This window comes from Stegostoma tigrinum, chromosome 27 (assembly GCF_030684315.1).
Source record: "Stegostoma tigrinum isolate sSteTig4 chromosome 27, sSteTig4.hap1, whole genome shotgun sequence".
Taxonomy (NCBI): domain Eukaryota; kingdom Metazoa; phylum Chordata; class Chondrichthyes; order Orectolobiformes; family Stegostomatidae; genus Stegostoma; species Stegostoma tigrinum.
In genome coordinates this window covers 30933664-30947327 of record NC_081380.1, presented here as the reverse complement: position 1 = coordinate 30947327, position 13664 = coordinate 30933664, and the positions used below count along the sequence as shown (strand labels likewise).

General features: G+C 41.5%; 1 protein-coding gene across 5 annotated transcripts in view; it reads left to right on the top strand.

Moving 5' to 3' along the window:
• ankrd13b (ankyrin repeat domain 13B) overlaps positions 1-13664 on the top strand; it is a 421315-nt gene that overhangs the window by 385601 nt on the left and 22050 nt on the right. For 3 of the 5 annotated variants that reach the window (XM_059655241.1, XM_059655240.1, XM_059655242.1), the window contains 2 exons: positions 6489-6545; positions 11147-11307. In XM_059655241.1, the coding sequence (XP_059511224.1) occupies positions 6489-6545; positions 11147-11307 (218 nt within the window). The remainder of the gene's footprint in view (positions 1-6488; positions 6546-11146; positions 11308-13664) is intronic. The other 2 variants (XM_048557095.2, XM_048557094.2) reach the window with 1 other exon arrangement.

Below are 13664 nucleotides of genomic sequence, written 5' to 3'. Positions count from 1 at the left end.
TCGGTGCGCCTCCAGTGAAGCGTTTGTGTCCTGTCCAGCTTGTTATTTATATGCCTTGGTTTGCTGGGGTGGTTGGCATCACTTCCAGTTCTGTTTTTTTCAGTGGTTTGTATATTGGGTCAGTTTAATGTGTTTGTGAATGGAGTTCCGGTTGGAATACCAAGCCTCTAGGAATTCCCTAGCATGTCTCTGCTTGGCTTGTGCTATTATGGATGTGTTATTCCAGTCAAATTTGTGTCCTTCTTTGTCCGGTGTACATTGAGACCAGTGAGAATTGGTCCTGTCTCTTGGTGGTTAGTTGGTGATTGTATATCCCTATTGTCAGTTTTCTTCCAGCTTGGACTATGTAATGTTTTACACAGTTCTATGGTGGACCACAACAAGAATCCACAACACAGCCAGACACACTAGTCACATACAGCACAGACATATCAGAGATGACCACAAAACTACTCAGACCCCTAGATAGCCCACGAACCAACAACCACCCTGTGACAGCTACTGACAAACATAGAGGATCCCATACCCACAACCAATAAAACTAACATAATATACAAAATACCAGGCATGGATTGTGGGCTCTGAAATATCAGATATTATTGGAGTCCATGTGTCCCTTGTTGGCTGCATTTCCATAACATGGAAACATTAATGCATTTGTTGGCAGGTGAAGTGCAATATAAATGTCAGTGTGGTATTTAAAGTCATAACTTCCATGTTTATCAAGAGACTTGCATACTAGCACATTATAAAATGCCAGGAACACATGACCAGCATTGACATTACTCAGCTGTCTGTGGGTGAAACAGAAGGATGCTGAACCAAGAGGAAAAATACTAGAAACAGTTTGGCATTCAGAAGACAAAAACAGGGTCTGGGCTTTCCACAAGCTGGAAGTATTTATTTTAAGGAACTTTGACAATTCTAACAAATTACCGTCTACTTGATGCAAGCCGTGTGATAGCTGTCTTTAGCAGGTGCAGTTGTGTTGTGCTAGAAGCTACTTTATAATATTATTCTCTGTCAGAAGATTAAGAACAGTTTTATGCAGCTATATTTTCTAATTGAGTGCACTAATTAAGTGAACTCAACCGGGGACTGAGAACCTCCTGCATAACAGAGCCAACACATCAGATAAAGCATGATGAGGAATCGGAATTGAGAATGAATCACAAGTTCAACATCACTGGAAAAAGCAATATGTTGGAGCATAAGAATTTTCAAGTGGATGTGGGGCACAGGACAGCATTGAAAGTAATGATTATTTTTAATTGTGTGGCTTTCCCTTTTACTGAAATACTAGTCTGAAGCAAATGGCGACTTACATTATTTAAGTAAAAAGCAATTCATATGTTATGCAGAACAAATGCCGTGTTTGTCTGCTAGATAGGACACGGCACAAACAGAACATCACCTCTCCGTCTAGCAAAGCAAGGGAGAGAAAATTCGAAGTACAAATGCATTCTCCCTGTCTGTCAATATTGCATAAACACCTGAGACATCATTCCTTGGAACATAATCTGGCAGGAGAACCAGCAAGAAAGGGATAAGTATGTGGTACGAAACAGACCTGTACGAAGTGCTTTCATTTGGATTTGAATGAGGAAGACAGCTGCTTAAGAAAATCAGGGGCTGGTGTCATCGTGTCACTGGCCCTTTGCTCGAACTGAACAGAGAATGCATTGAGTGCCTCAAGGCTCAATGAGAACAGAAGGAAATTGTGGCCCCTCCCTGTCCATGCTTCCAGTTAAAATCATAAGACATGGGCATTTGCCTTTGGGCTAAGACTTGTTGGCAGCAGTCAAACCATATCCAAAGACATCACAAGAGGAGGAGGGATTAAAGCTTTTCTTTTAATATAAATTTATACTATAAGTAAGGTTCTTCTTATTCATTCAAGAGATGTGGACATCAATGGTTAGACTATAATAAGTTACTTCTGGTTATGCTCCAGCATTTTATAACTAGCATACCTTATGGTTAGCAAAGTCGTCATGCTTCTTGAAAGCAACTTTCGCAGCCTTGATGTGATGATCGATTTTCCCCTTCACACTCTCCATTAACTCTTTATATCTTGAATTACTCAATGCACCATTGCTCATGGTGAGGGGCTATGAGAGCGAGTCGTCAAAATCCTCGCAAACTCCCAAAATTTGCTGTAACGGATATCACAGATATCATTCATACCAAAACATGGTCTGCCATCAATCTTTTAGAAGCAAAAATTCTCATCTTTTAAACAAAATTCAAAAATCCAAAAGAATGAATGAAAATACAGTCTCCAGTTTGTATTTTTAACTGACAATGCCAGTAACTATGTGCATGGGTCCATGGGCAGAAGCGGTGTTAGCTTTCCAATTACTTTATCTCTCTCTTTAGTTCCAGCCTCTGGCGTGTATGTACTAAGCTCCTTTCTAGTTAAAGATGGAGCAAGTAATTGCAAGTCAAACAGTTCTGTAGTGTATCAATTACTGATATGACATAATTGCACTTCATCCACTAAAATAATCACTGTAGCTTACTCCATATGAAGCATTCATAAACACTAATAATGTAGTTCCCATTTATAATACACACTGCAGAGACTCACCGAGACTGCTTTGACAGCGCCTTCCAAATGTGACATCTAGCACCTAGAAGGACAAGGGCATCAGATGCACGGGAACACTTCCACTTGCAAGTTCTACAAGCCACATACCATCTTAACTTGTAACTATTTTGCCATTCCCTGAAGGTCGCAGGGTCAAAATCCTGGGAATTCCCCTTCCTAACAGAAAAATCTGTGCACTTATGTCCCAAGGACCACAGTGGTTCAAACAGCAGTTCACTACCATCTTCTTTCTGGCAACTTTTGCTTCAATGTATTCTATGTTAGTGATGTAAATCAGGTCAAAACTCATGAACTAATCTTGAAACCTTCATTGTGTTGTGCCATGTCACTAAAATCTTTACTGGATTGCTGGAGATGAATATTTATCGTTATGATTTCTTGTAACTCTTGATCCAGTTGAAACAGATTGAATTAGTTTATCTTTTTGCCCTTATTCCATTCGGTAGATTAATGTTTTTGAGTATAAGCTTTGTGAAGTTTATTAATAAAACCAATACCATTAAAGCTCATTCAGAAATGGAAGGCTGAATTAAGAGAGACAGAGTTGAAAATGCTGGCAGATGGTTAGAAACAGAAACAAAGGCTAGGATTTTCTTGTTTTTGGATTAAATCTGAAAGCATGAGTGTTACCAGGAGGGAAACTCTCACCCTACTAAAGTGAGAAAACCCAATGGAAATTCTGGTAAACAGGCAGCATTCTACTGGATTTAGGACTTGGGATGAGGCTGCCATGACTGCCTGGAGTTGTCAGCCACTCAGAGGCCAGCAGCTCCAGAACTCAGCAGGTCCATGCAGAGGCTATAGCTACTGCCAGGACACCAACCCTGCACTTCCAGGCTGAGGGGTCGCCTATGAAAAAGGTATGTACAGGTAATTCTGCTATAACATATGTTTCATTAACATGAATTGGCTGTAATGCAATTGATGAATAGTGGACGCTGTTGGATAAGCAAACTTTCTGCTGTACAGGTATAGCAATTTTCTGTAGCTATTTCCCTGTAATGTGATTTTCTGTGGTGATTTTCTATAGCATAAGGTCACACAAGAACACAATTATTGTGTTATAGGAGAACTATCTGTGCTGTTTGGGGTTTTGTATGTGTACTTTGTCTTTAAGAGATTTCACCTTTCAGGACTGTACATACTGAGTGTACACAATGTTGCAACTCACCCTGTCAGTTAATTTACTTCTGTTGAAATGTCTGCTTCATAACTTAAAATGTGTTTTACTGTTTTTAAGTAAACTAAACTATGGAGTTAATCAATCCCAAATAAGTGAATGATTATTAGTCCATTATCATTAACATGACATAGTGTATAATAGGAGAAAACAGTGGACTAATGAGGCACAATAGGCTTGAGCATTCCACAAGTAAATTTGTCTGCAGTTGAAAGCATGGTTGATAGTCTAAATCGTGCTAAAATGTGTGAGACAGTCATCAATGTCATTCTTCAATACTGGCTTGGAGACTAATGAAAACACAACTTGTTGAGAATCAGACAAATTCCGATTAAGAAATTATTTTAACTCACTTGAGAGAAATGATCAGGTGTTTGACAGACCAATAGCAAGCAAGGAAAGGTCAAGGGCTTATTATTGCCCTAGACCTCATCGCAAAAAAACCCTCCAAAAACCTTGACGTAACTCAATCTTAGCCAAAAAAAAAGCCTAAGATTCAGCCCGAAGCAATGTTTTTCAGAGAAAACCCACAGTGAGTACAAAGCACGTTCAAATACAAGTTCACTATTAACAGGGGGCAAGCACATAGTTTTCATATTGTTCCACATCCTCCTGCTCTCCATGTTTGCACCTCCAGTGGCAGTAGCAAAATAGCAGACAGCTCAGAATCACATGCATCTAAGAGATCTCTGAATGACAGCAGTCATGTAAGTGATGATGATTTATCACTACATGTTAAACCCAAAAAAAAACACTAATGCTATCTTTTTATTCTACTTACAGACCATCCTAATTGCACTCCATTGTCTTATTGAAACATGAGGGTTTAGTCAGAGGAAGTGTATGAGTTGAGGTCTAAGTTTTTATTTTGTTCTCCAAATGCAATTTTTGTTATAATTAGAGGTGATTCATGAAGGAGAATAAACATTTGTATTGATCCAAAGGGTTGTCCAGGCAGTGAAGTATTTTCAAAGTTGTCATCGCTGTTGCAATGTTAGAAACACAGTCAGCTCTCACAAATTACAATGTGATAATGATCAACCAATCTGGTTTGATGATGCAGACTGGCAGGTAGCAGATTGGTCAGTACTTGAGGTTAACTCCTCTGCCGTTTTCTGGAATAATACGCTGGGATCTGAGGGGAGCAGACAGGGCCTTGGAATTCCGGCCTCATCTGGAAGACTGCACTGCTGACAGAGTATTACCCTCTCAGCCATGGACCGGAGCATCAGCCAACATTTCAATCTTTAAATCCAGAGTGGGACTTAAGCCCACGATGTTCAGATAGTGGCAGTGCTATGCATGGTGTCACTGGTGAATTTTTGTTAAAACTAATTAAGTAACTTTTATATGAAGTCATCAATTTACAAATTTTCAGAAGTATTTAGTAACCATTTCAGTAAGGTAAACCCATTAACTATTAACAGTCTAACTATACTGGCTTCAGCATGTGGTGATACATAGTGGCTGCTCTTATATTTCTCTGGTGCAGTAGGCTTCAGTAAGTAAGTCTACTGTTAGACCCGGAGGCTGATGGTGGGGGGGATATGTATTGTTTAATTAACTGGACCTTTCTGATCATTAACCATCACAAACCTGGCCACTTCACTCTTGCTTTGCCACCAGCTAAGCTAGATTGACATTATCAGGAGCGAGCACCACTAACACAGTACCAGAGCAAAAGAAAAGCACCAAATTAGATGGCCCTTGTTAACAGGAAAAAAAAATCACTTAAGGGAAATACACATTTTTCCATTAAGTAAACACTGCAGGATTTATAAATGCAATAAAGTGGCATGCATGATCTGCACTAAGTTAGCTGCTAACAGTTATTAGTCTACTGTAGTTAGCACAGTGTTCCAGAAAATAGGGAAATCAGATAATCTTCCCATTCTTGAAAGCAAATGTGTAGACATCGTTTAGCAACAGGTTTGAGACATGACAGCAGTTGAATGCTGTACTAGTTTCACTACACGATCAATGTGCAATACCAGAGAGCTGCTATGTGTAGAATTGTCCTCTAGGAGCAATCCCTTGAAAGCAGAAGAGGTTTTAAACAGTTTAAAATTGGATCTTTCAGAGTAAATAAGAAGGAACTGTCTAAACTCGCAAAAGGATTGGTACCCAGAAACACACCTTTGAGGAAGTATTTGGCACAAAGACTGGAGTGTATAAAATAATTTTTTTGGTAGTTGGGATTCCACTCTCTGAAATGGTGGTGCAAGTGGATTTAATGGTAACTTTCAAAAAATGGATTACAGTTAAAAAGGGTAAATGAAAAAGCAAGCCTATGGAGAAAGTGAAGGGAAATATGACAAATGGATAGTTCTTTCAAAGAACTGTCAGGGGTAGGATGAACTGAATCAACTCCTGTGCTGTATGATTCCAACTCTGCAATTAATGAATTTGTCCTTACAAAATGCTTTTCTTCAATCTGCTGGCTAAAATGTATGAAATGGTGTCATCGCTAGTCCTAACTGTCCACAGGGACTTTCCTATTTCAATTAAATTTGCAAAGAATGTTGAGGTTACGCAATGGAACTTTAACTCAATCCTTGGAACAGTAGACACAGGGTTTCCAATTAACTTAGAATCACACAATCAAACAGGACAGCAGTTTGGCATTTGACTGTGTCATATCTTTGAATTCATAAATTTCTAACTTTGCCAATACAAACGCAATGTCCCTTTTTGCAGCGGAGAGCGGCGCGAGCCGGGCGGACGTGAGGTCAGGGCAGAGAGGCAGTTGGGAAGGTAAGTGAGTGCTATTTAAGTACTTACCTCGAAGCCAGCGGGTCCTTTTTGCAGCGGAGAGCGGCGCGAGCCAGGCGGACGTGAGGTCAGGGCAGAGAGGCAGTTGGGAAGGTAAGTGAGTGCTATTTAAGTACTTACCTCGAAGCCAGCGGGTCCATTTTGCAGCGGAGAGTGGCGCGAGCCAGGCGGACGTGAGGTCAGGGCAGTGAGGCAGTTGGGAAGGTAAGTGAGTGCTATTTAAGTACTTACCTCGAAGCCAGCGGGTCCTTTTTGCAGTGGAGTGCTGTTTAAGTAGGCTTGTTCTTAGCCCCAGGCCCTACACAGTAGGGCCTCCCTCCCACCCTCCTCCTCTAACCTAATTAAGAGTCCACAGACTCACAGCAAACACACAAGGGCTGAGGGAAGTGCCTGGTGAGTAAAGTGCGAGTTTTCGGTGAAGAGGCTCAGTGAGGAGATTGCACCACTGTTGAAGAGGGTGAAGACATGACTGCCAAGCTGATTCAGTGTGCTGCATGCATGATGTGGGAGGTCAGGGACACTGATGTTTCTGGCTCCTATAGCTGTGGTAAGTGTGTACACATTCAGCTTCTGAAGGAGGGTGTTGCAGCCCTGAAGAAAGAACTAGACGACCTCAGGCTTATCTGAGAGAATGAGAATTTTCTGGACAGGACCTTCAGCAAGGTCACTACACCGAGGATACCTGAAGAGAGAAGGGGGATGTCGATGACAAAGGAAGACATGAATGAAGTACAAGAGACACCGGGGAAGCACCTATTGTAAACAGGCTAACTGTCTTGGAAACTGCCGAGACAGATGACACTGCCAGTCTGAGAGGTGGACAGGTCTGCGAGTCAAAAATTGGTGGCGAGGCAGAGCCAAGAAGTCAGACATCACGGAGAGCTGTGGTAATAGGGGACTCCATAGTGAGAGGGACTGACAGGGGTTTCTGTGGCAACAGGTGAGATTTGAGGATGGTGTGTTGCCTTCCTGGTGCCAGGATCAAGGACGTCACTGGTAGAGTGCAGAGAATCCTCAAGGGTAAAGGTGAAGACCCAGAGGTGGTGGTCCATGTCGGCACTAATGATGTCGGGAAGAAAAGGAGGAGCATTCTACAGCGGGACTTCAGAGAACTCGGAAGAAGGCTGAAAAGCAGGACTTCCAGGGTGGTTATCTCTGGTTTGCTTCCAGTTCCTCAGGCTGGAGAGGGCAAGAACAGAGAGATAATGGACCTGAACGTGTGGCTGAGGGACTGGTGCCGGAAGCAAGGATTTAAGTTCTTGGATCACTGGGGTATTTTTTGGGGTAAGAATAAATTGTACAGGAGCGGCGGTGTGCATCTTAATAATCGGGGGACCAGCATTCTGGCAGGCAGGTTTGCTACTGCAACACAGGTGTGTTTAAACTAAGTAATGGGGGGGGAGGGGTCAAACTGGAAATTTAAGAATGAAGTTAAAGGGAAAGTGAGAATAAGAGAGGTTAAGAAGGACAACAGAATCAACAGAGCAGAAAACTCAAGAAGGGATCGTACAGTATGGCCAAGTGAAATGGGGATTGATAGGAAGGGTAACGGGAGAAACAAATTAAAAATATTATATATGAATGCACGAAGCATAAGAAATAAGGTGGATGAGCTTGAGGCTCAGTTGGAAGTTGGCAAGTAAGATGTTGTGGGGATAACTGAGACGTGGCTTCAAGTGGACAGGGCCTAGGAAATGATTATTCAAGGCTATACGTGCTATCGAGAGGACAGACTGGTGGGCAGAGGGGGCGGGGTAGCCCTGTTGGTGAGGAATGATATTCCGTCCCTTGCAAGGGGGGACATAGAGTCAGGAGGTGTAGAGTCAGTATGGATAGAGCTGAGAATTCTAAGGGTAGAAAGACCCTAATGGGAGTTATCTACAGGCCCCCAAACAGTAGTCAGGAGGTAGGGTGCAGGTTGAATCAAGAGTTGAAATTGGCCTGTCACAAAGGTATCACTACAGTTGTTATGGGAGATTTCAACATGCGGTAGACTGGGAGAATCAGGATGGTACTGGAGCCCAAGAAAGGGAGTTTGTGGAGTGCCTCCGAGATGGATTCTTAGGACAGCTTGTACTGGAACCTACCAGGGAGGAGGCAATTCTGGATCTGGTGTTGTGCAATGAACCAGATTTGATCAGGGACCTCAAAGTAAAGGAGCCATTAGGAGGTAGTGACCATAATATGATAAGTTTTAATCTGCAGTTTGGGAGGGAGAAGGGAGAATCGGAAGTGTCAGTATTGCAGTTAAATAGAGGGAACGATGGAGCTATGAGGGAGGAGCTGGCCGAAGTTCAATGGTACAATACCCTAGCAGGGATGGCAGTGGAACAACAATGGCAGGTATTTCTGGATATAATGCAGAAGGTGCAGGATCAGTTCATACCAAAGAGGAAGAAAGATCCTACGGGGAGGCAGGGGCGGCCGTGGCTGACCAGGGAAGTTAAGGACTGTATAAAAATAAAAGAGAAGTATAACATTGCAAAGATGAGTGGGAAGCCGGAGGACTGGGAAGCTTTTAAAGAGCAACAGCGGATAACTAAAAAGGCAGTACACAGAGAAAAAAATGAGCTATGAAGGCAAACTTGCCAAAAATATAAAGGAGGATAGTAAAAGCTTTTTTATGTATGTGAAAAGAAAAAAATGGTTAAGACTAAAATTGGGCCCTTGAAGCCAGAAACGGGTGAATTTATTATGGGAAATAAGGAAATGGCAGATGAGTTGACTAGGTACTTTGGATCTGTCTTCTCTAGGGAAGACACAAGCAATCTCCCAGATGCAGTAGTGGCTGAAGGACCGAGGGTAATGGACGAACTGAAGGGTATTTATATTAGGCAGGAAATGGTGTTGGATAGACTGTTAGGAGTGAAGGCTGATAAGTCCTCAGGACCTGATGGTCTGCATCCCAGGGTACTTAAGGAGGTGGCTCTAAAAATTGTGGACGCGTTGGTAATTATTTTCCAAGGTTCTATAGATTCAGGATCAGTTCCTGCAGATTGGAGGGTGGCAAATGTTGTCCCACTTTTCAAGAAAGGAGGGAGAGAGAAAACAGGAAATTACAGACTGGTTAGTCTGACGTCAGTGGTGGGAAAGATGCTGGAGTCAATTATAAAAGATGAAATTACGACTCATTTGGATAGCAGTAACAGAATATGTCAGAGTCAGCATGGATTTACGAAGGGGAAATCGTGCTTGACTAATGTTCTGGAATTTTTTGAGGATGTATCTATGAAGATGGATAAGGGAGAGCCAGTGGACGTAGTGTACCTGGACTTTCAGAAAGCCTTTGATAAAGTCCCGCGTAGGAGATTGGTGAACAAAAATAGGGCACGTGGTATTGGGGGCAAAATACTGAGTTGGATTGAAAATTGGCTGGCTGACAGACAGGAAGCAAAGAGTAGTGATAAACGGATCACTTTCAGAATGGCAGGCAGTGACCAGTGGGGTACCACAAGGCTCGGTGCTGGGACTGCAGCTGTTTACGATATATATTAATGATATAGATGAAGGCATTAGAAGTAATATTAGCAAATTTGCTGGTGACACAAAGTTGGGTGGCAGTGTGAAATGTGAGGAGGATGTTATTAGAAAACAGGGTGACTTGGACAGGCTAGGTGAGTGGACAGATGCATGGCAGATGCAGTTTAATGTGAATAAATGTGTGGTTATCCACTTTGGTGGCAAGAACAGGAAGGCAGATTACTATCTAAACTGAGTCAAGTTAGATAAAGGGGAAGTACAACGAGATCTAGGTGTTCTTGTACATCAGTCAATGAAAGCAAGCATGCAGGTACAGCAGGTAGTGAAGAAAGCTAATAGCATGCTGGCCTTCATCACAAGAGGAATTGAGTATAGGAGCAAAGAGGCCCTTCTGCAGCTGTACAGGGCCCTGGTGAGGCCGCACCTGGAGTATTGTGTGCAGTTTTGGTCTCCCAATTTGAGGAAGGACATTCTTGCTATTGAAGGAGTGCAGCGTAGGTTCACAAGGTCAATTCCCAGAATGGTAGGACTATCATATGTTGAAAGATTGGAGCGACTGGGCTTGTATACTCTTGAGTTTAGAAGGATGAGAGGGGATCTGATTGAGACGTATAAGATTATTAAGGGATTGGACACTGTGGAGGCAGGAAGCATGTTTCTGCTGATGGGTGAGTCCAGAACCAGAGGACACAGTTTAAAAATAAGGGGTAGGCCATTTAGAACAGAGTTGAGGAAAAACTTCTTCACCCAGAGAGTGGTGGATATATGGAATGCTCTGCCCCAGAAGGCAGTGGAGGCCAACTCTCTGGATGCTTTCAAGAAAGAGATAGACAGAGCTCTTAAAGATAGTGGAATCAAGGGTTATGGGGATAAGGCAGGAACAGGATACTGATTGTGGATGATCAGCCGTGATCGTAATGAATGGTGGTGCTGGCTCGAAGGGCCGAAGGGCCTACTCCAGCACCTATTATCTATTGTCTATTAATTCATCAGCAGGCTTCTTCCATAGCTATTGACAAAGTGTTTGTCTAAGATGATAACATGGCAGATGGAATCTATTTAACACTGTAACATTAGTTAAGTTTGCAAGTATTTCTTGGCAGCTTCGTGTCGTGGCTGTGATATGGACCCAGCGCTCTTTGAAGTACCCAGAGGCTACACTGTGGTTGGCAGCAACCGGGATTCTCTGAGGGAAGAAGATGATGATCTCTTACAGTTCGCTATTCAGCAGAGTCTGCTGGAAGCAGGCACTGAATATGACCAGGTAGGGCAGGAAAATGGTTACCTCTGATTTCAGAAATAAGAACTACATCTTAAATTCACACAATTTTTAAAATAAGTCAAGGACTGAATATCAAAAAGAATGAGAATATTCATACATCATCTGAAATTAACAGTTGAACCTTTAGTTGTGCAATAATAATAAATCATGTAAGGGATAATGAAAACTTGGATGTGATTATCTGAATAGTAATGTAATTGAGCAATTTAAATAATGTCATAAGATCGAAGTTTGAGTAGTTAGCAACTGTTATTTAAATCCCTAAAATGAGGGTATAGTTTTGAAATCACTTCCTGTGACTGAAAAAACTAGTATTGTCTATTATGTCAATTCTAGACAAGAGTCTATCCTGCATCTGGTTAATTCCTGTGCTGACAGCTTGCGTCATTGCAATGATAATTTTCTCGGGGGCAAAGTTTTCTTGATATGCAATGACATTCATACAAGGAGATTCAGAGCTGGGATCTTGTTGCTACATAATTATTTGAATCGATTACTTAATGTAATTTTACATCCACGGTAACCTGAAGATATTGTAAAGCATTATATTTTGAATTTTGTCCAGAGCACAATGGAAATTTATCCTTCTAAATCTTAAGTTAATTTCTTCCTGAATCCAGATCAAACACGATTCAATTTGAACTTACCTTTTGACAAAACATTTGTAATAAGCAGGTATGACAATTTTGAAAGAAACCTAACATACTTGAGTCCAAGAATTTCCTCAAGAGCTGCTTTCTTTCCATCAACCCCAAATAAATAAATACACTCACTTAGCCTCTCCATGTACAACATTAAAAGAAGCTCATTACATCGTTAGCTGTACCCTGAGCACTGCATCCACCATGTTCTGTCTCCTGTAAATGAGGAAAAGGGAATGAAAGTGTGACCATCATGGACACTGCCTGTTTGAACAAAGAATATGAAATGTTTCTCTTGATCTAAAATACTATACCACACCAGAAATGTAGCATGCTGCTGCTTCCATGTTTGATCCCAATAAATCCCGATCCTGCAGGTGTGATTGTCAGACAATACTGCACTAAAGTATGACACCGCACCATACTCCCAATGGAGTGTTATTATCTTAAGGAGGGATTGCTTGTATCGATCATCAGCTATAAAAGAAAGATGTAGAAACATCAGAAACATTTCATTAGCCTTGTCCTTTGAAAATTTGTGTTGTAGCTCAAAGCTCTTGATGTATTAAAATGCTATTACTACCAGTTGTGTAATGGTAATTTTAGATGTGGAATAACCATACCTTCTCTGAGTTAGCTTAAAGTATCTTACCATATCATCTTTAAATACTTAATTAAGTATTGCCCAGAAGAAATATTTATCTTATGTGTTTGGAAGAAAACAACAATTCTGCCAATGTTCTAATATCTGATTCAGCAATGAACTCTCAGAATAAACACTTGCTATGACATTTTTATATACACAAGTGACGTATTGGAGTCATTGAGTCGTACAGCATGGAAGCAGACCCTTCAGTCTAACTAGTCCACACTGACCATGTTCCCAAACTAAACTGGTCCCACTTGCCTGCTCCTGGCCCATAACCCTCCAAACCTTTCCTATTCATGTACTTTTCCAAATGTCTTTTAACCGTTGTAATTGTACTTGCATCAGTCATTTCCCTCTGGTAGTTCATTCCACACAGGAACCACTCACTGTGTAAAAAGTTGTCCCTCAAGTCCTAGAACTATCTCCTCTCACCTTAAAATAACAGCCCCAGATTTGAACTCCCACACCCTAGGGAAAAGACCCCTGCTTTTCACCTTATCTATGTCCCTCATGATTTTTTAAACCTCTGTAAACTTACCCCTCAACTTCTTATGCTCCAGTGAAAAGACTCCTAACCTACCGAGCCTCTCCTTATAACTCAAACCCTCCATTGCCAGCAACATGCTGGTAAATCTTTTATGAATCCTTTCATAACATCCTTCCTGTAGCAGGCTGATTAGAATTGCACACAGTATTCCAGAAGAGGCCTCACCAACATTCTATCCAACCTTAACACGACAGTGTAACGCCTATACTAAAAGGTCTGAGCAATGAAGACAAAAGTGCTAAATGCTTTCTTAACCATCCTATCTACCTAAATGCAAACTTCAAAGAAATGTGTACATTCACCCGTAGGTCTCTATGTTTTATAGCATATTCTCCATCAATATCACCCCAACTTCGGATGAGAATTTTTCTTATGACAATGAGTCGTAGCATTTTGTAATATAACTTTTAAAACAGAGGGACAGATGGTTTGTTCAAGATGCAGAGCAATGAATGAAATCCTGAATCAATTTCCACTTCAGATTACACAGTATGTCAAGTTG